This window comes from Aplysia californica, unplaced genomic scaffold (assembly GCF_000002075.1).
Source record: "Aplysia californica isolate F4 #8 unplaced genomic scaffold, AplCal3.0 scaffold00013, whole genome shotgun sequence".
Lineage (NCBI taxonomy): Eukaryota > Metazoa > Mollusca > Gastropoda > Aplysiida > Aplysiidae > Aplysia > Aplysia californica.
Genome location: NW_004797283.1, coordinates 2,965,539 through 2,987,493, shown reverse-complemented (window position 1 = coordinate 2,987,493; position 21,955 = coordinate 2,965,539). Strand labels below are relative to the sequence as shown.

General features: G+C 39.8%; 2 protein-coding genes across 4 annotated transcripts in view; one reads left to right on the top strand and one right to left on the bottom strand.

Annotated features, from left to right (window-relative positions):
• Positions 1-412: 412 nt before the first annotated feature.
• Positions 413-21,936, bottom strand: LOC101858081 (double-strand break repair protein MRE11). The gene is made up of 11 exons (XM_005090189.3): positions 21,832-21,936; positions 17,105-17,722; positions 16,048-16,303; positions 13,911-14,114; positions 12,770-12,863; positions 11,492-11,586; positions 10,513-10,604; positions 8,159-8,278; positions 2,950-3,250; positions 2,049-2,205; positions 413-715 (listed from the first exon to the last, which is right to left on the bottom strand). The coding sequence occupies exons 2-11, from the start codon at positions 17,681-17,683 to the stop codon at positions 544-546; spliced, it is 2,070 nt and encodes a 689-aa protein (XP_005090246.1). The 5' UTR covers positions 17,684-17,722; positions 21,832-21,936; the 3' UTR covers positions 413-543.
• The window catches only part of LOC101858321 (UPF0602 protein C4orf47 homolog), a 28,331-nt gene continuing 16,343 nt past the window's right edge, over positions 9,968-21,955 (top strand). The window contains exons 1-2 of one of the 3 annotated variants that reach the window (XM_035970812.1): positions 9,969-10,178; positions 14,681-14,827. Coding sequence is in view for 1 of the 3 variants with exons in the window: in XM_035970808.1 (XP_035826701.1) it covers positions 10,175-10,178 (4 nt within the window). In the remaining 2 variants the exon portion in view is untranslated. Of the gene's footprint in view, positions 10,179-14,610; positions 14,828-21,955 lie in introns of all 3 variants that reach the window. The other 2 variants (XM_005090192.3, XM_035970808.1) reach the window with 2 other exon arrangements.

Below are 21,955 nucleotides of genomic sequence, written 5' to 3'. Positions count from 1 at the left end.
TCTGATCAATCGGAATCGCCCCAAACTCTTCCTACAACGTTTTCATCAAAATCTGAGCTATCTGATTTGTCACATGCTCATTTTTGCTCAAATCCCTCGTTATTTCCGTTTTCGAACTCAATTGTGTCGCTTTTCAACAAGTCGAGACACTTTCGAAGTGTCGGTAACGCGATCGCACTTCGATCAGCTCTAATACTAAAACTACTGGCCCGAAAAATTTCGTTTCGGTATCAAACGAAAGAAGAAACTTTTTGCTATACTATGCAAATCAAAATCCCGGCCCCAGAGTCTCGTCAAGGCGAGACTTTCGTTTCTAAAGACGCTGGGTCGGCGCGGGCGGTTCCGGGCGAGTCAGGGTGGAGCGCGTAAGGGAATTCCCGGGCGATCCCGGGCGAGTTAGGGTGTAATGTGTTAACATGCACCTTAGCCAAAAAAACACCAAAAAAACGACGGGGAAAAAAAAAGAGAATGAAAAAAACCCGAAACAGCTGTTCATACGGTCAATAAAAATATAAGAAGTTCAATTTAACAACTGAGCACGCATCATTTCCTCCGTTTTCGTACAGGTAGTTCATCCTCAGAGCTGTCCTCGATGAACACCGGTCCTTTCTTTCCTCTGCTGCGCTGTGTGCTTCTTTGGTTCGTCCCTCTGGCGGAGCTGATGGAAAACTCTGAATCGTCATCGTCATCACTGATTACAGTGAAATCTCCACCACTGGCAGAAGGAAATGGAACAAAAAAGCATCTGTTAACGAAGACTGTTACTCGAAAGTGGCCATTTAGGGTCGAAAGATCAGTTTTTCATTAATACCAAGTTTTGTTACTTCAGACGTCACAGATTTTATTCAAATTTTTGTGATACAATAATTCATTTTTGATGTTACTTTCTGTCACATTCAGTGAGCAGAAATATTTTCCGAAATTAAAATATAGTAGGGTATTTCAAAAAAAATTTGAAAAAAAAAGAAGTTTTACTGGTAACTTTGCTGTTAAATTAAACGCATTATTAAGAGGAGAAATGTATCATTATCTGAGCCAATAATAAAGCCAATAACATATTATCTGAGAATTTTGTTTAAAGTGCGAAAATGACCAGTAGTGAAAAACCCCTAGAGATTCAGATTCCGGACTGACCGGGGCTCAGTGAGTTAAGTAGGGCCTACTTTCACAGATTCTCTCCTGTATACAGTCAAACCTGCTCTCTGAGTGGTTGGCGGGTGCTCTAGCGTGGTTTGCGCCTTCTTTCCTATAAAAAATCTGCTCTGGTGTGGTTTGCGCCTTCTTTCCTATAAAAAATCTGCTCTGGTGTGGTTGGCTTCTTCTTTCCTATAAAAAAATCTATCGTCTCTATCTCCCCTCCTTCTTTTTTAATGTTTTTTTCTTTCAGGAGTGGGTCTTCCCCTCGTTCTACTGGAATATGATAATCAATTTATTACTTGTTTTATAGATAAGTGTCTTTCCTTATAATGCACATATATGTTGCTTTGAACAAAACTTTGACCCTCTTGTAACACCTCTAATCTTCGTCGCTTATATTGGGTTGCAAGAGCCGTAAAACTCTCACTGAAACTAAACTGAACCTGCTCTACCCTGTCCAAGACAATCACCTGTGCAAACGACCACCTCGCACTTACCCCCTTGCCGTTTTTAAACATTGCAATGACAATGTCCAGGACATCCACCTGTCTAAGACAACAACTTTTCTCCTCAACAATGGACGGCTGTTTTTGGACAATTTCAACTGTATTCAAGTTTTGGGTTGATTTTTTTTTTCTGATGAGGTGAAAGTTTAAGTCACTTGCAACACAATTAGGTTATGTAAGTGCCTCAGATTATAGGTGTTACAAAAGAGAAACAAACACACACAAAATTAGCAAACCACACCAGAGCACCGACCAATTGCCAGCTCAAGTTTTGTTCAAAGCAACATATATATGTGCATTATAAGGAAAGACACTTATCTATAAAACAAGTCATAAACTGATTATCATATTCCAGTACAATGAGGAAAAAAACCCACTCCTGAAAGAAGCAACATGATCACTTACGCAGCACTTGAGTTTGAGGCAGAGGCGGACGCAAACATGTCTCGGACAGATCTGCTCCTGCTTGTATCCATGACAACAGCTGCTTTGGAGCCCCTTGAACCTCGACCGCCCCGTGACCCTCGACCTCCGCGGGACGACCTTGAGGAAGTGCTGGCATCTGTGTACGTACGAGTAAAGAGAAAACAAAAATACTGAGAAGCAAACTACACCAGACATCCTTTATCTGTTCATGCAGAACTAGAAACAATCATTAGAAGTTACAGTTTTTCATCCTGCATATTTCTTGTCCGTTTCAAAACACTTTCAGCGGATCTTACACTAAAATCATCCAAAAAAGTCTATACCGTAAAACAGGTTTGACAAAATTCCCGTCGATTATAGAAAACAGGACACCAGACATGTATCTACTGAGGTTATAATTACAGGCTCGCTCACTTCTTCGAAACCCAATCAGGGACAACCAACACTGTAGCATTAGTTTACCTGCCAATGGACACGATTACATTGGACGGGACCAGTTAGTTTTGGTGTAGTGTATAAACTCTCCTCTCAAATTCCTGACTGTAGGATTTGGGAAAGTCTCGGGAAATTCAGGACAGTTCGCTGCTGTTGAATTACAAAGTTCCATCTGCTCAGTAAATAGTTTTGAGAAATTTGACATTAAATATTTACAGTTTCACAACAAGTCAACCTTTTTTTTAATGCAATTCTTTAAATATCTTGATAAGGACTTTGAATAATCTTATGATTTTGATAGAGCAGATAGAACATTTGGTTTCTGACTTCACGGTCTTAATAACTCAAAATGGCCAAAAATGTGCGATAGAACTTTGTAATTCCAAGGTAATGAGTTAGCAAGCCTGTAATTACCTGACAGGAAAAAAAAAAGACAACTCATTACCTAAGCCGTCAGCGCCAGTATCTGCCTTGGCCCCTCGGCCGCGCCCACGGCCACGCCCCCTGCCCCCTCTTCCTCGCCCCCTGGTGGAAGAGCTGGGCCCATCCTCGTCGTCACTGTCATCAGAGAAGCCTGTCTCGTTCTCGCCATTCTCCGGCTGGGACTCACGGATAGACTTTGCTCGCTCCAGAGCAACTTTCACGTCTTCGTCTTCTTCTGTCACCTTTTTCTTCCTCTCCTCCTTAAATTTACCCAGATCTGTCTGAATCTGATCTTCATTCGAGTTCCGTGACATGAGATACCCCTGTCAAAAGGAGGGAAAGAAACGCACACACATATGATACTTAACGGGAGGAGCTACCTTTGAGGACCATTTTCTATGTTTGTTGCCCGAGATCAAATCTAAGTACACGTTATAAGTTAGACATAGTAAAATCTCTTGATACGCAATTTTATTTTGGCATAGCTACAGCGGTTGCTATGGAAATGGCCGCCATCTTGAAAATAAACCATGAATTTCAAATCCGTAAAAATTTCTTATTTACTGACTAAATTTGACCAAATTTGGTGAGAGTATACCTGAACCAGACCCTATCAGAGTAACAGCAAGTCTTTTTTCAATAAATGCAAAAGAAAAAAAACCATGAGAATTTTTCCAAAGTCTAAAAGAACTTTTTCTAAATTTAGGTTGCGTAATCACTTGATATGGAAAAGTGTGTTTTTTTTTGTGCAAATATCTTTCGGTTACATCAATGGCAGCCTTGCCATCTATGTGTCCTGAAAGTTTCATGTCAAAAGGATGAAAACTAAGGAAGGAGTAGGGAAAAAACTGCAAAAAATTACATTTTGCGAAAAACGAAAATAATTGGGAAAATTCACTATATTAATCCATCCCCATGTTTTCAAAGGCAATTTACCTGGAGAATAAAGACTTTCTCAATAGCATCCATGCTATTTTTAGACAAAAAACTGGTTGATCTTAAAAAAATCAGCCAACATAAAATTTGCATAGCCTGACCCAAAATCTGCAAAATCAAGGGTTGCGCCTCCCCTTCAGCCTTTAACTCACTGGACCTGAATTATACAACAAGCCTACGCATACCGAAACTGGCGAAACCCTGACTATCACATACCTGAAACATGCATCTTATTAGTCGATGACTATTTCAATTATTTCGTTATGCAAAGTGGTAATTTGACTGCGAGATGAACACTTCAAGAGTGGCTTCCATCAAATATCTGGTTTGTCATGGGTTCAACTTTTTAATTTTAAGCCTCACAAGAGAAGAGGGCCCTGGACTCTCAAAAGTCCTTCCATTTGAATTCAGCAGATCCAAAAATTTTCTTTTTAGTTCTAGTAAGAGTTTTACGGCACTTGCAACACAATAAGGTCATATAAGTGCCGAAGATTAGAGGTGTTACAAGAGAGTAACAAACACAAAAAACAAGGAGGAGAGATCAGGACGATAGATGTTTGATAGGAAAGAAGGAGCAAACCACACCAGAACACCCGCCAACCACCCACAAACATTTTCTAGCTTTTTCATAAGAAGCTTGAACTTATAGAAGATGCCAAGACAGCCTTAGTACATCGCGTCAACACCAATTAAAAATCTTCACATGGTAATTACAACATAAGTGAACGTGATGATGAGAGTGAGAGACTGAGCATGGAGGAAGGTGTAACAATTCCTTGTTACAATCACAAAATATACTTGAGGCCTTTTGAATTTCTAACTGTTTTAGTTAGAAAAAGGAAAGTAGATAGCTTAATACAGGGTTCCTGCCATGAACTTCCCACCAAATTCAAGGAGATTTCAAGGAGGTTTCAAGGAGAAATTTTTAAAATTCAAGGAGATTTGGTCAAGAAATTCATGACAAAAGCCTATTTTCGAAGGTCTACACTTGTCCGAAAAGAATTATATCATAGTTTCGATTTCCCTACAAAAACTGTTCGCAGGGTGACTGCCAACCCGGCTTCTCAATTTCCTGGTGGGGGCCTCATCCATTCTCCAGGGGCATGGTCCATAACAATGACAGTGCATGCTTCATTTATATATTATATATTATTATATACACAGAATGAGGTGCGCACGCACGCATGTAAGTACATTCCAGTCAGCAGCATGTCAGTGTGGCACTGGCATACTGTGACTTAGGTATTTCAGTCAGTTCTTACTTATTTATATTTTCCCCTCATCATATTCGCCTATATAAACTATATAAAAATGAATCTTGCTTTGAGCCTGAGAAAAGGCCTAGAACCAGAATATCCACGGTCAAGAACCAGTTTGGGTGTTAAAGTTTATACAATAAACGTGAAAGATAAAAATTATTACTCTAACTAAAAGTAGAGTAATAACATGAATGTCTCAAGTAGACCTATTCAGTGTGAGAGGTGTAAGAACTGTGGGAGGGCAAGACGCAGTGACACTGAAAATCTGCAAATCTTGAACAGAAAGCTCAAATATAAAATACAATACATGTCATTTTAGTTTAGTTTTTGTCATCCAGTGTTGCCTTTAACACCACCACCCCTTCCCCCGCGTGCGTCTTTTAAAAAAAATCAATAATCCCCCCATTCCCGAGTCCTATACTTCGCAGCGCTCAGACTTTGCATGTACTTTGGTGACCTCAACCATCGCGATACTCACGATGTGATGAAAATGCACAGGTTCAATGATCGGTCACGATGGCGAGCCCGACAAGAAGCTTGTATAACTTTCTTTTTTTCCCACAAGTGACAGCACAGGACAAACGATTTATTTTCATGACGACACAGCGTTTGTAATGCAGAGCCTGCATGTTACAAATGTGGCGTTATCAGACTACTATAGGCCCTACCGGCAAATTTCTAGGTGGTAACAAAAGCAAAAGTAGATCTTGATTTTTCCCGATCCGATCGAGCTTCGGTATCGCACATGACATACACTTCCACTTGTTGCCGCCATAACCGCCTGTGCTCGGGTAACGTGCTCTCGGGCCGGGGAAGGCCGAATAAATATTATATCACAATCGCGACCGGCAAAAATGAACTCAAGGATGTTATCGGATTTGGTTTTCAAATATTCGAGAACGTTTATGTATTTTCCCGGGTTTTTCACGGGGCAATTTACAGATTTCTTCAAATTCCCGTTGCATTCCGGGTCTCGGCGATTTTTTTCAAATGACCGGGTAATTCCAGGGGCCCCCGGGATTCCCGGGGCCTGGCAGTCACCCTGTACACGTGTTCCTGTCCGATCTGGCAAAATTCAAGGAGTTTTCAAGGAGATTTTTCCTTGAATGCAAATTCAAGCAGTTTTCAAGGACTCCTTGAATTCAAGGAGGCCGCGGGAACCCTGATAATAAGACTGATTGGAACAGTTAAGAAACGGTATCTCAAGTTTAGCAGTTTATCAACTACAATGAAACACCTCAGGGTTCAGAAATTTCTCCTCCACTTTGAAATGCAATATAATCTCTCTTGAAAGTTAATACTAAGAGTGGGTGGTTGGTGGGTGCACTGGTGTGGTTTGCTCCTTCTTTCCTATTAAACATCTATTGTCCTTATCTCCCCTTCTTCTTTTTTTTATGTTTGTTACTCTCCTGTAACACCTCTAATCTTCTGGCGCTCATATGACCTTATGCAGTTGCGAGTGCCGTAAAACTCTTACTAAAACTAAACAAATACTAAGACTTGTTCTTGAGAATAGAAGGATAGGTGAACCAGAAGTCCTTAACAAAATATATTAGGACTAGCTTGGCCCCCTTTCGATGAAAGGGATGACCGGTGCATTAACATCAACTGAAAGTCATTGGCCTATTATATCTACACTCTACTGGAATGGAGCAATAAATCTTGAGAGATGCAAAAAATTAGGTCTAGATCTAGATCTATACTCTCCAAACAAAATGCGCCTCGCGAAATATCACTTCCGCACCGGATTTTCTAAAATTACAGAAACGTCGGCCTATAAGAGCGAACAGCGAAATAAAGAAATTTAGCTTTTTTTAAGCAAAAACTGTCTCAAAACTGAAAAAACGAAGAGCGTCATGAGCTGGAGCATATTTTAAAGAATCTTTTGGCGAAAACCGCATGTCGATCGACGCAGCCATTAAAAAGCCTTTTGAATAGCAAAATTCGGCCACCACAAATAGATAATAGAAGAGATCACTGTGACTAAATATTTTAAAACAGCATTGTTTCACTAGGAGCACATTTTTGTGCTTTTTGCAGACATGGACAATGACAGTAAAAATTTCCTCCCGGTGAAAATTGTTAACTAGTAAGCTGGTATTGTAATAAATTTACTAAGTGTCGCAAAATTTACAGAGTAATTTAGTTCTGGGGGTAACATTGGAACTAGAATGTGTACTGAATTACACCATCATGATCTTGACTATGCAAATGTGACAGTGTTCTACATACAACACTTTACTGTACCACCACAGTATTTTTGCGAAAGTCAATTTTTTTTTTCACACAAGAGTCCATGCACAAAATTTCTTTGTCTGGCCCACAAAAATATCCTCCTGCAAAAAAAATTGTTTACAAAAATATATTTTCCATAAAATTAAATCAGGCAGAATTTTTTTTAAAAAGGGAAATAAATGATGACAGAGGGGGGAAAAAGTCACCATTACTTGACTGCATCATAGAACAAATTGTGAGGCAGCGTGGTGGAATCAGGCTCTCGTCAATTTTTGAGCATGTAGAGTTATTGGTATCATCTTAAAGCTTGTTCACTTGTCTTGAAAAAAATATCCATTCATCTTGAATAAAAGTTGAGATATTTGCGAAAGAAGGAGGTGGGGGTCACTTGTTTTCCGGGGTAAAATTAGTGAGAAAATGGCCGCCAAAGATTAGTTATTTCCTTAGCTCAAGTGTCCGTGATAACTGAAAATTTACAATTTTTGTGCCTTTAATCAACGTTTTTCAGAAAAATCCACACAGAAATGAGTTCTTTAATGGGAATGAAAGATGTTGAGCCAAAAAAAAAAATTTTTATAAAAATTCACAAATCTGCGGATACATGCAAGTTTCTTCACTTTGATTGTTTTGACGAGAGCCTGATTCCACCACGCTGCCTCACATTTAACTGAGGTATCATGCTGTCTATTCATACAATAGAAGACCACAGACTTTTTAAAAATACAAAAACTAGATGAGAACATAAAAGTGGTCCAGAATTTGACGAGCGATGGACACAGCTAGCAGTTTCCAATGTTTTACCTGCGTTTTTTGCAACTGATATTTGACAAGTTGTGAAATGGCTTCTCTCTCCTCCTTGTCCACGTACTCCTTGACGGCTTCTCCAAGCCCTTTCTCGCTCAAAAGTTTCAGCTGATTGTCCTGAAAAAGCCAAAGAAAAACATCCACCAATATAAACAATTCTGATCCCTTGTGTGAATGCTACTGCAAGTATTTCAATGCTGTTGTAGTCTTTTAGTTTAGTTTTAGTAGAGGTTTTACAGCGCTTGCAACTGCATAAGGTCATTATGAGCGCCAGGGGTGGATGTCAAAAGAGAAGTCCTAACACGGAATCAGACTTATTCTGCTCACCTCTCTAGCTTCAACAGCACAAAGTCTGCTTCGACTATTAAGGCACCTGGGAAATAGCGGGTCACAAGAGTGTGACAAACATATAAAAAAGAAGTAGAAGAAAAATGACAATAGTAAAGATTTGGAAAGAAAAAGCAGCAGTTCCCAGAGGCAGTTCAGGCACAGTTATGAGCATGACAATGATAAATCAGCCCATTTACAATTCTACTGTGAATAAGAACATGTTAATGCGTTGTAGTCCACTACTATGTCTTGTAAAGCGCACTGAATGTTGTAAATTATGGAAATGAACAATATAAATGACATTGAACAATATAAATGACATGCATTATTATCCTTATTATCTTTGAATGTCTCTGGAATGATAAGTTTCAGGAGGAGATAAATTATCATTATTGATTCCGAATCAGTTTGAAATAAAGATAAATACACATGACGAGGCAGGTCGGTTAGAGCTGAGCTACTGCATGATATACAGAAGAAAAAAATGATAGATGGAGAAAAGGTTGAGAAGTAGGACCTAAATATTCCACTCCCCAAACACTCACACTATTGACCAAGTTGCGGTAAATCAATGATGCATCCACACGCGGAAAAATAACAAGGCGGAAAAGAAAAAACTCCGAAACAGAACAGAAATTGAAGAAGACATGTCATTAAGTGGCAAACCCAAGTCACACATCTGGCCATTTACGAAGGTTACCCCTCTCCTCTCTCCATACACATCTGGCAATTTAAGTAGTGTACCTCTCTCCTCTCTCAGTACACATCTGGCTATTTTAGAAGTAGATCTCTTTCTTCTCTCTGTATACATCTCTTTTAAAAAATGTCACTCGCCTGACATTTCTTTTTTATTGGATACCCAAGGTTAAGTAAAGTTAATAAGCATTGCACTAAACCAATAAATAGTTCAGCAAACTCGGATTTGTTTGTGTAAGTTTATTGTTATTGAAGGAGGACGGACATGCGGGAAGAATCTGAAACCAACAAGAATGGCTGCATGAATTCAGGAACAATAGGGTTAACTCACTGATATCCTTCTTAGAATCACTATCACTTTCTGGACTCTGCATTTTTTCACAGGAGTTTGAAAATACGAAATATTATCACTTGTGCCCCTTCCTTTTCAAGGGAAGTAAACAAATTTAATGCAAGTACCTGTTGTATTGTAAGTGGATGAACTTGCATTTGGAAAAGACAGAAAGGGAACTGAATTAACGTATAGAGTAATTGAAAAGGTGAAATTTTTTCTCTCCAAAATGTGGAATAAGTTGTAACGAAGCAAAGCAATTTTTACGTCGCCTCACCTTGTCCAGAGCACTTGCTGCTATTAAAACTCACCGAGTTTGTACGAAATAGAAGGGAAGCAACACATGAAATGAAACATCTTCTTGAAAATTGTGACTATCTCCCTTTTACTCTGTCTTGATCTGAACTCTCCATTGCAGCAGGTTTAATTTTGGTGAATGTTTTCGTCAGGACACCTGAGTCACTCCTGCGCCAAAATGGCTGAACATCGGAAAAAACCGTTTTCTCGTCATGTTGACAAACTAGGCTTGCTGGAACTGTATGACCGCTCCGAATCACATTTTGATCTATGTCTCTGTGGCAAATGTGATCACAATGGTTGTGATGCCGTTCAACGGTATTCTCAATACCTTTCATTGAGGCACGTTTGCTCAGCGAATGAGTAAGTACTCACTTTTTACTTCACCATCTCATGTTTTCCAACTATACATCTTGTTTCAGAAATCACAAAAGGGTACACATTTTAAGACGAAATTCATTTTTAAGGATACACATGCGGTACGTGCACTAATGCAAGGTGCAAACAATTAACATTCGTTAAAAATTATGTCTCAAATGATTTTTAAACAATTTTCCTAACGTAAAATTTTGATAAAAGCAAGGTAAAAATCAGAGGATATTCAGAGAGTCAGTCCTAGAGGCAAAAACTATCCAAATTGTCTATCCACAATTCAGCGGCAGTAATGTAGTGACAACACCAGAACATTTCTACCTACCCCTTCAGCCTTGACAAAATAATCTCGCACCATGTCCTCCACTCGGTTACTGTCCAGAGTGATCGTCTTGATCTTTTCCATCATCTGTGGGTCTAGAACCCACACAGAAATAAGATAACCACAAATTTTATCTTTATACAATGGAGTCCGCTTAAACTGGACAGTCAAATTTTCTTCAGTTTATATAATAAGTTTTGCGGTATAGAGAGGTTACTCAAATAGGAAAAAATAAATCTGTGATTTCATTTTTTTCCTGTTAACCGTTGTTTTCAGATTAAGTGAACTCCACTGTAATCATCTAAACTGACATATAAAGTTATAGATTTCAAAGCAAAAACATACAAGCAGGGTAAAGAAAAAGCCGCTGCTACTGATCATAGTAGTCCATTGGAACATATATTGCCAAAATATGAATAATAGAGAAATACATAAATCAAGACTAAAAAAAAATCAATTAAGAAACTTTAAAAATGTATTTCACATAAGACGTCTGCTGTCTGAAAATATCACAGCTGTCACTCACATGAAATATAAATGTGAAGTGTGCTGACAAAATGAGTTACTTCTCAAATTTGAGCCCTATGGAAATAGATACATCACACTTATAGGTGAAGTTTTTACAATTTATAAGTATGAAATAATAGAAGGCATGTTATACTTAAAGAATATGGCATTACTAGAAAATCTACAAATTTGACTTTATTGTTGATTTTTGCCCAATATCTCCATTTGTGTCAGTATAACACCCTGTAGGTGTAGGTTCAGGTTTCCTTCACCTGGTGTGCGATCCATTGTAAGAATACTTGTGTGTCTCGTCTCTAAGGCAGAACGGTAGCTCTGATATCGCTGAGTGCTGAGCATAGCAATAGGTCAAAGGAGAGAGTATAAGTACAGCATCAGCTTGGGATATAGTGAGATTTATTTGCTGTTAAGCAATAGACAATCTGTTTAGGAAAAAAACCCGACAAAATTTAATTACCTTGTTTCACACTTGCAATTTTTTCCACTCGACCCCTCAGAAAATGGATCATAGTTTTGGGATTAGCGACATGGTCCACAAACTTTTGTCCAAGCCTGCAACAAAACAAAAGTAAATACAGTCAAAGCATGAGGAAATGAAACTCACCTTTTCAATTTATGCCCTGGAGCTAAAATACATTCTTTGTAACCCAACGGTGCTGGTCTAGTTTGAAATAAACAAGCATGTGAGCACAATTATGAGTTATGTTATTTACTGCAATGAAAACGGAAAACAGACAGCCGAAAACTGCAGAGGGATAGTGGGCATTCCCATACCACCACCAGCAACACCTCCCCACCCCCCTGAGAAGTGCAGTTTGTTCATTGAAAGCTATAGTTATATTAATGAAATACAAAAACTTATTGTATCTCAGTAGAAAGTGATGCTTGGGTTATACTGAAAATCAAACCAGTAAAAATGACAGGATCGACTATGCGGAATAGATTGACATTCTGTAGTTGACCATTTTAGAGAAAAATGTCAGTTCCACAGCATTTTCTGAAAAGATAAGAGATTGAAAACCACAGGACTTTCAGTATTTTCTTTTAAGCCCCATTTCTAGTAACAGGAATAAAGCCGCTACATCAGCGTACTCTAATATGAACCAGAGAGACACTGCACAAACGTCTTGCTAATGGGAAAGTCCGAACCTGAAAGACATGTGTCACAACTCAGTAGGTAACATGCTGGGATTTGACACAGGGGGAGCTGGTCTGAATCCTTAAAGGTTTTTTTAAAACTTGCGTTGTACGGGAGTTCGGTGACTCTGCACCTCAGTCCTTAACACTTTGCCCCCACGGGACGCCGATCGGCAATGGTAAGAAGCCATCCCTTTTCCCAGGGACGCCGATCAGTGCCGGTGTGATATAGCGTGTACCGCACCTGTATCCTGGTCCGTGGGGATAAGTGTTGCGTGCTCTGCGGGCTGCGTGGGTGGATAGTGTTAAGAATTTGGTTGTTGAAACAACTGTCCGGCCTACTAAATCAATTTCTAGTGTTGAGCAGGGTTACTGGGTACCTTTTTGTTTCTCTTACCTCTACAGAAGTTAGTAAATTCAGTTCACTTGCAAAATGTTAAAGTGGGTATTACTGCATTGGAACACATGACACTGGGCAATTCAACCATGAATTCAAAACATTTAAGAAAAACGAAACTGACAAAATGCAAAACAAAACAACAAGCGACCCCTCCCCCCTCCCCCAAAGGTACAGTTATCTCAAGAGACAGGATTTTACCTCTGAGAGCTGAAAGGTTGGAATCCTGTGTAGTCGATTCTCAAACGTATCAATGGCTGAGTGGGTTGCCTCCTACTCCCTGAGTGCTCATCCTCTGAGAGAAGAACACATTGGGGAAGTGAAAGCAGGACATACATTTGGTGGTAAGGTTAAAATAATATGCTAACCCTAACCCTCCCAAAAACTGATCTGTAAAAGGCTTATCATGACCCCTAATACAAAAAGCTTTTCAAACTATTTCACTTTTTTTCTTTGAAAAATCTATCCATCACAATCTAATTAAACCTAATTTCAAAGCAGTGAAGATCAGAACTATAAATCACAGAGCATCACGTTTTTAAATGTTTGTAAAGTCTCGACAATCAAGCTTACACAGGTACTTTTAAAATCAATGTAAAGGATGTCACAAACTTTAGATCTTTCCAAATCTTCTAGAAATACACTGGGACCCTTGAATCTAAATTTATTCGTAAGGGATGAGAAAACCTCTGAATTCTTATGCTCTGAATAGTTATTTTAAAAAAAATAATACTAAATTCCTAGCAAGTCAATCAAAATATACCTTTTAAACTTTTAACTTGGATCTTGAAAAAAAAAACCCAGTAGACTCTGGCCAACACTAAATTTTGTTTTTTTAATGACTGGCACAGCTCCCCCAAAAGTAAAGGAAAGTTCACCTGTTAAAAACATTTTTTCTCCTCTTGAGTACTCCCTGTTCAAAAGCCTTCCCGGATAAGAAGAGATTTCTTCTCAAAATGAGTATTCAGTATACTTTCATTCTCCAAGTCGGCATGACAAATGTTTTGGTCATTGAGTTTGGAGAAAGATGTGGCAGGATAAAGAACAATGCGATAAAAAAAACAAAAACAGGGAGAGAATAAAGTTAAATCAATGTATACAGTATTTGAGCATCTGCACAATTAGGATCAGAACTTATCAAGGCAAGAGCAAGCCAAGTATAGTGAAAAAGGAATAATTTTTTAAATGACATAAAAATTCTAAGAGAACAATCTTATCAAAACAATTATAAAAGGAATCATTCTTTATCACATCTCTATAATTCTCATAACACCAGGAAAATGTCCTTTCCTTCTGGCTTACAAAAGTAAAACATACAAACCATCAAGGAAAAAAACCTTACCTGCTTTTGAAATAAACTGCTCAATTTTTTCGACACAAAAATCTTCCGCTTTCTTCATGGCATCCTTGTGAGTTGGGTTGATGTGTTTAGCAAGAGAGATGTCCTCCATGTAAAACTGTCTCACTGTCTTCAGGGGAATGGACTTCATGCGGAAATCCTTCCCCTTCACCTCCAATAGGCCAACATGCTTAGGTACCATCTCACCTACAGGGAGTGAGGGAGAACATAAAATGTCTCAATTTCCAGTTCCAGTTAAAAAAACAAACTGACCTGACGGTGAAAATTGAAACTAGCCTAGTCACAATATATAAATTCAAGTGAATGGTAGATGTGTGCTTTCAAACAGCGGTGGTCTGAAAGTACAAAATGGCTGACCGACCCCACTAAGAAAAAGGACAAAATTTTAAGGACATAATAACATCCTTGAACCTGACCATTTATGCATCTCCTTTTGAAATATCTTACTCAAACTTTTCATTTGTGTGCCATTCAGTCAAACCCTTGTTATACTGACAGGACCGCCTAAATTTGCCTCACAGCACAGTCTGCGACCTTGCCACAAGAGCTACACACTGGGCATGGGCATCGCACCGAGATAATTTCCCTTTCTCAAATAAACAACTTTGCGAGCTAGCGTTTGTCGCCGATTCATTCCCTCCTCACCCATCCCACCTCCCCACCCTTGTCTCGTTGATTTCAGGCTGCATTCGTTTGACAAGTAACATCTGACTCGGCAGCAATTTCAATTTGAATTTATGTCGTTACGGCAGAACCCTCAGCCGGAAGTCACTGCTATGTGACAGAGGACAACATTAAAACCCCAGCATACTGCCAGCCTTGCTATACCAACGACATGGTTAGAATGACTATATTCAACTATATAAGCCAACAACTGAAGAAATCTATCAAATGAAATGGTAAGTAGAAATTTATACACCTTTCATCCATATCTTCAGAAAATTGTGGTGCCATATTTTTGACTTATAACTTGACTTGTGCAAGTAGTTAAATCATCTGTTTCATACACATTCCCACAAAAGGCAAAGTTCACTAACGAGTATTGAGCAGCGCATGCTGCAAACTGGCCTGTTTTCTGAGGCAGACCAAGATCACACTAAGGAAGGAATTATATGAAGTCTTTGTTTGTACATGGCGTCGATAGCCTAGTGGTTAGAGATTGCAGGTTCGGAGGTTCGAGCCGCGGGCCCGACGTTGTGTCCTTGGGAAAGGCACTTTACACGAATTTTCCTCACTTCACCCAAGTGGGAATGGGTACCCGGCCATAGACAGCGAAAGATCTTGTCAGTATGTTATTGTTTTAGCGCCTATAAATGGCCGCTTGCACTGTATGCTTCCCAGGAAGTTGAGATTGTTTCAGAATGCTCTCAGGTCTGCTGGGGTAATGGTATAGACTGTGAAGCGCATAGAGCTTGCTGTTGAGCGGGGATTTGCGCTATACAAATGCTATCTGTATTATTATCATTACATGAGTACGGTGAACCAGTTTGTCAAAACTGAAGCAGAAGAGTGGAATCACACTAAAAACCCTACATGTAGGCTACAATGTAAAGTAATGAGAATACCCCCTATTTTAAATTTACTGTTTAACATATTTCTTCCAACTCTCAATCTTTGTCACTCAATTCAGAGATTTAAGAAATACGTTAGTAGCAAAGACTATAGTAGTCCTTGGTTAGTAATAAATATCAACAAGAGAGACCAACCACCAAATTGTGCTATTGATAGATTTGGCAAATTACCAAGCATCTTGTCCTCAGGAAAGTTAAATGACTCTAAATCAAACGACCGCACACATTTTGATTTTAACTGATAAAAGAACCAGTAATACTAATACACTTTACTGGTCTAAAAAATTAACAACAAACCAAAAATAGTTTTTTTAAATTACATAGTCTTGCATGCACATAGCGAACACACACATACTGAATAGACTTTCAGGTCCTGAACTTTTTCTTACACACATATATATTCTTTGTATTTAAAAAAGGTATTTATATATAGCGAAATTCGCAAATATAACAAAAAGATTTTTGCATCCGGCTGATTTCGCTATGTGCGTGTCACACTGTATATGAAACAATAAAAGCCTAACAAAGAATCTTTAAAAAGGAGAAACCTTCACTGAGAGAAGTGGCAACACTGCTGCCTGGCTGGCAGACAAAAAGCTTTTGTGTCGGGTTCCACTCCACTTTTCCCGGACTGACATTGAGACGACATTCGTGCTCATGACCCCAGACAACGAGGTCAAGGAAATCCTCCAAGAACTGCTCGGGAATGTAGCTAGTCGCCGAGTGGCGGGCTCTGTTCTGATGCAGCACGAAGACGTTGAACCAGGAGTCCTGCTCTTCTTTAGGCCTCAGCATTGACACGTCCTTGATGATATATATGGGAAAAAAAATCAGAACAAAAAGATTGACAGTCAAAACCTGTCTTTACTCCTTCCTTGCTCCTTCCTGCTAGGTCACAGCTATATAATATAGCTATGCAATTTAAAAGCATCAGCATACAATCGAACAAAACAGAACAAACGAAAAGTCCCATTAAATAAGCCAGAGTCAAGGGAGGATACCGAAGGTCTAAACAGAGCTACTTAACCTAATTGAACAATAACCTCTTACTAAAGAAGTTCCTTGTTTCAACACAAAGGAAAACAGAAAAGAAATAGGGGGAAAAAAGCACAAAATACAAAGAAATCAGGGTGGGTTAAGAGGGTAACAAAGAGTAGAACAGCACATGCCTTAAACAAAACCCCCTCTCAAATTAAGATGATAGTGTTAGATACTGCACTTACTTCCGTGTAATCTCTCTTGCACAACTTCCTGAGGTTTTTTTTCCCTCACTCTTCTTACCATTCCAAGTCCTCCACCTTCAAAATAACCTATTATTATTTGTGCTTATAACAAACTAATACAGCATTCACTAAGCCTAAGTTCATACTAAAATGATCTTTTAAAAAAATTCTTTAGTCCTACAGCAGCATGTGCAAAGAAATCTCCTTTGAAAAAAATCATCATCATAAAAATAGAAAGAAAATGCAACAGAAGTGAACAAAGAAAGTAGCTGCTATCTTGTGAGTATATTGTATCTGAGTATAGGTAGGGGAGGGGGGGGGGGATGCCCCATTTCATACGACAAGTAATATTAAATTTTAAAATTCAAATTTGCATGGTCACCTTTTTCACAAACATTCTGTGCAGTCTTTCATCTCTGACAGAGCCCAATCCATACAGAGCAATCTTGGTACTCCCTTTTTGCAGCAAAAGAGGAGACACCTGAATCTTATCTAACGACGTGGCTTTTCCAAAGTAATTGACGAGTCCTGCAGAATGTAGCAGGTCTAATGAGCACAGATTCCCATGTCCAGTCGGGTCATCATGATTTCCATGAATTGAAAACAAGGGGATAGAAATGTTGAAGTTGGGATCCTCGTAGTTTACCGTGGGGAACCGACAATGTTTGAAATCCACCGACTGGTCGCTTAAGTACTCAAAGTGCACAGGCTTATCTCCCATGCAGTATTCCCTGAGCAGGGAGAAACACGCGTGAAGTGTTGACCTGGACGGCTTGTTCTCGTGAAACAAATCACCTCCATGTAAAATGAAATCAACCTCATGTTCTCGGGCCAGAGACAAGATCTCTTCAAATGTAACGATTGAGTCATTTCCCCGAACCGGATCGTGTTCCATGTAGCCTAAATGTATGTCTGAGGTCACGAGAATACGGAAAGTTTCAGCCATATTTTGAGCAGCCATGTTGAATTTTGTTCCACCATCCACAAGTCTACATTGACTCTGAAAAAAAAGAAGTGACATTATATCTCAACAACTGGCAGAAAAAAACAGCAGATCCTCATTTTCAGAAGACTGAACTTCACTGTAAAAAGATTTTACCTTGAACTTTAAGTAAGAGTATGGTAACATCAATAAGAGAGCAACAGCAAGAAGTCCTACTCAGTCAAATGACCATTCAATGAAATCATATTTCAGAGCCAAGACTGGCTTCCAGCTGAACAAGAATAAGAGGCCGATTTATCAACTTTGAGACCATGACATCACAAAGTTTTTCCTCTCTTTCTATGGGGTAGATCATACGACACAGGTATTGCTATTGTCATTATGATACAGCGGAACTCGGATACAACGAAAGGAGGAGGAATCCCTGTTTTTTTCTATTCAATAAAATCAATAAAAATTACTTGGATTCAACTAACACATAAATGGGCCAGCTCGGATTCAACGAAGTTGCTTGCAGGTGATGTGGCTTCGCTCATTTTACTCCCGCAAAGAACCTTATCTGTTCCTGGAAACCATTCATGGCACCTGCATCATGAACCATTACTTTTACTCATTTAGCCCAATGTTTACATCTCATGCGACCAAACAGCATCCTTCGTTCATACCAGCATGAGCACACGTGACTTATCATGTGTCAGGGTTGGGCGGGCGGCTGTGACTGTGCGTATCATGTGTGAGTGTGTGTTCGGGGAGGGGACACAGCCGCGGTTCGGGCGTGGAGCGCTAGTAGAGATACAAACACGTCAGTTTTTTTTTCTCTGGCTACTTAACAGAGTGATATAATATTACAAAGATGAGCTAGTTTTGACATACATCTACGTAATGAATTGTGCTCTGCCCCATGGAATCAAACGTTGCCATATTCTTGGCTCTACACAGCAACACAACTAGTTTGGCAAACAATATGCTATAGATGACACACATTAGAGCGAATTAGCCCTTTTGCACAATACTGTGTACTTGGTAGAATCCAGTGTATTTTCCTGGAATTGTCCAGCATTTTTTTAGGATGGCATCAAAGAAATGAAAATGCCTCTCATTTGAAACCAAACTACTTCTAACAGAGGGAGTCGAAAAGGGGTATAAAAAAAAAAAAGCAGGCATTTTAGAGTAGCCTATCTTTCGCTACTTTCCTTTATACATTACTTGCTCGACGCCTATAATTATCCACACAAAAACCTCATACTTGCTGTAACGAACACTCGGACTCAAAGCAATTAAAGGCCCGGCCCTACGACTTCCTTAAATCCAAGTTCCACTCTATATAGTTGAACCTACCTTAACGGAGACCTGTCGTAATGGAATCTCCCTACTCCCCCCTTAATAAATTCCTCTATAATTTCCCCGGTGAAACAGAAACCTGCTCAAACTGGACAGCGAAATTCCTTCCCTTCCAGAGGGATTTTACCTGTCTAAGACAGAAAATATGCTTTGTCCCCTTAGCTCTGATTTGAAACAAAACTCCTGATTTTGGTTCCATTGGCTCTAACCTTTACGCCATGCCACCAATTTTACCTAATCCATGCATGTCCTGAGTGGTGAAGAGGGTCAGGGTGATGTGATTGTGAAATCTCTTGAGTAGACCTAGAGCTTCAGCATGGAAACTTTCCTAAGTAGCCAGAGAGGTGTGAAATTAATTTGACCAATGACCAATGCCTTCCCCCCTCATTGTATGGCCAGCTGAGAAAAAAGTTCCTTGAATTGTTGTTACACACATGCATGGTAAGGGTGGCATTGGTCCACCATGCTTTACGATTTGGTGGGGACAAAGGAGATATTATAACTCATAGTTTAACCATCTCTGTTTTTTAATTGGTTAAACAATGGTGATGCAAGGACTTGGTGGCAATATACAAAAAAGTCTGGCCATTGTCAGAGAGGCAAGGGCTAGGATAGCACTTGGGAAGAGCGAAGTTTTGACCACTGCTTGCCTCTGAACCCCCTCCCCCTAAATTTCCGAGTTCAAGTCAAGAAGGATTTGTGCCATTCCGTCTTAGACAGGTTTGACTGCAATTGAAGTAGGCCTAGGCCTAGAATCTAGATCTATCATGAATTTCTCCTGAGAAAACAAGGAACCTTCTCTCCAGAACTTCACGATTGGGACTTTCCACTTCTTCTGAAAGGGGCTCTTGTGGCCTAGAGGTTAAGGTGTTGGCCTCTCATTCAAAGGTCCCGGGTTCGAATCCGGGTAGCGACCGAAAAATGTCCTTCTCTAAAATTGTCTCCTTTCAACTCCTTTCCTGCTCTCTAGCAATGTTCTGTTGTCTGCTTTCATTTCCACTTTCTGCCCCCACCCCCTCACCTCCTTTGCCCCCTCCTCTGGGCTCCTGACTCTTTCTGCAGCCTTTCTACTGCTACTCCTTGGCTCCTACTAAATGCTGTCTTTCTGCCACACCCTTGATTTTCTGGTAGGAAAGATCTACACCTAGCCTTCTCGGACAAGGGCGAAAAATCTCGGAGGGCGCGTGTGCAAGTTGCGCACGTTAAAGATCCCTTGGTGGTCTAAAATCGATAAGATAGGCTTCGGCTGCCACCCGGGCAAAATTCAAAATTTCCTACCAACTGAAAATATTAGGTGTGTCCCGCGCGCTCATGACCTTATGCAGTTGCGAGCGCCGTAAAACACTTTACAAAAAAAAAACTTCTTCTGTTGATTCTCATCTCAGATATTATAAGAAAAAGGCTATACTATCTGATAAAAAATAGAATAGAGAAGGATATGATAGGCCAAACATGGTATAATCACTACTCTATAGACCTCCTTAGCGACTAGAGTGTTAATGTTATCATCACAACATTCAACTGTACTTATTAGGCCTTTAATACTACTAGATCTAATAGTAAAAAAGTTACAGCTACATTCCAGCCTCCATCCTTTCCTTTTCGTAACCTTCTTAAATTCTAACTTCTTTACGACTTCAGGGTCTTTAGTCTTTAGTTTACCTCGTCTTCTACTCTAGTCTACTGTAGTTGTTACAGTGGAATCCTGTTATAACGAGATGGAGGGGACCGGTGCCAAATGTCTGTTATAGCAGGATTCTCGTTATAAGGGATCCAGTAATAAAATCAAGGGAAATAGTAAAGTAGGCCTAATCTATGAGTCTGGTTTTCGGTTTATTTCTTTTTGTAATCTCCCCTGATGATGATTTGGTTCAACATGACCTTTAAGCCTTACTTGATCAAAAATCGATTCAGGTTTCTTTCTCAAACGATAGCGATATTGACAGCTCGGTGTTGACGATCAGAAAGATAGTTCTCTCGGGTAACTCGTCCTCTGTGTTGTCCCCCATCCCACCACACCCTGTGGTGCATTCCGTCTCCTTGCCTTGCGCACAATGGGAACATACCACACCCCGCCCACGTCACACATTCGCTCCGTCCATCACAGTACAGCACTATGTCTATGACCTCTCCATTTCCACATCGGAGAAGTGAGAGGCATGGTTGGCCCAGATTTAATCTAGACTGGGCTGGCCTGTCACACGATATGTTCTGCTTGTCTGCGCATGCCACACTCTCCCCACTCATTCAATCCAGCCTTCATTGTTGAAACATGTGGGCTCTCCCATTCTTTGTTTCGCAAGATAACCAACAAGTTTCTCAACAGGCGAGGTTTTTACATGAATAAATGGTCTATGCACTTATGCACAGCAGCAACTTTTTTTGGGGTATAACTGACTCGCGTGTTTGTCTGATTGCGTTATATTAGTATTTTAGGAAGGACTTCCGTAACGAGCGACCACCCCATCAAACACAATAAAGAAGAGGCCTAGACCAGACCTAACCCTACCCCTACCCGAACCCCAAGCCCTCAATTAGCTGCTCTGTCTCATAGTGGTCGCTCGTTACAGAAGTCCTCCCGCATTTTATTTACAAAGATAAAAAAGGAAAAAAACGGGGTTTTAGAAAAGTGTCTTTATAACAGACTTCTCGTTATTTCAGGACTCGAATAAGTGGATTCCACTGTACTGTACAGTAGTTGAGTTGAAGTTTTGATAGTTGTGGGTGGAGATTTTTTCCAATTCTGTGGACCAGTTTGCAGTTCTCTCGCGATTAAACTCAACTGTAAAATTGGAAAAAGGGACCTCTTATTCATTACAACGTACCTTACAGTCTACCAAGTAACACCATTCTTTCCTCTGATGCCACTTGAAGTGCAAAGCGCTGAGTTGTGTCAGTTCTTTGAACTTTCGACACCTTACGCCTTACTTTCACTTTCCATTTACTCCG

What these genes read in the sequence shown, in the direction of transcription:
- LOC101858081 (XM_005090189.3), bottom strand. Translation starts at nt 17,683, where the DNA reads ATGGCTGCTCAAAATATGGCTGAAACTTTCCGTATTCTCGTGACCTCA. An exon ending in ACAGAATGTTTGTGAAAAAG is followed by an intron (nt 16,304 to 17,104) that starts GTGACCATGCAA and finishes TATATCATCAAG; the next exon opens with GACGTGTCAATGCTGAGGCC. An exon ending in TACTGGCGCTGACGGCTTAG is followed by an intron (nt 2,206 to 2,949) that starts GTAATGAGTTGT and finishes GTACGTACACAG; the next exon opens with ATGCCAGCACTTCCTCAAGG.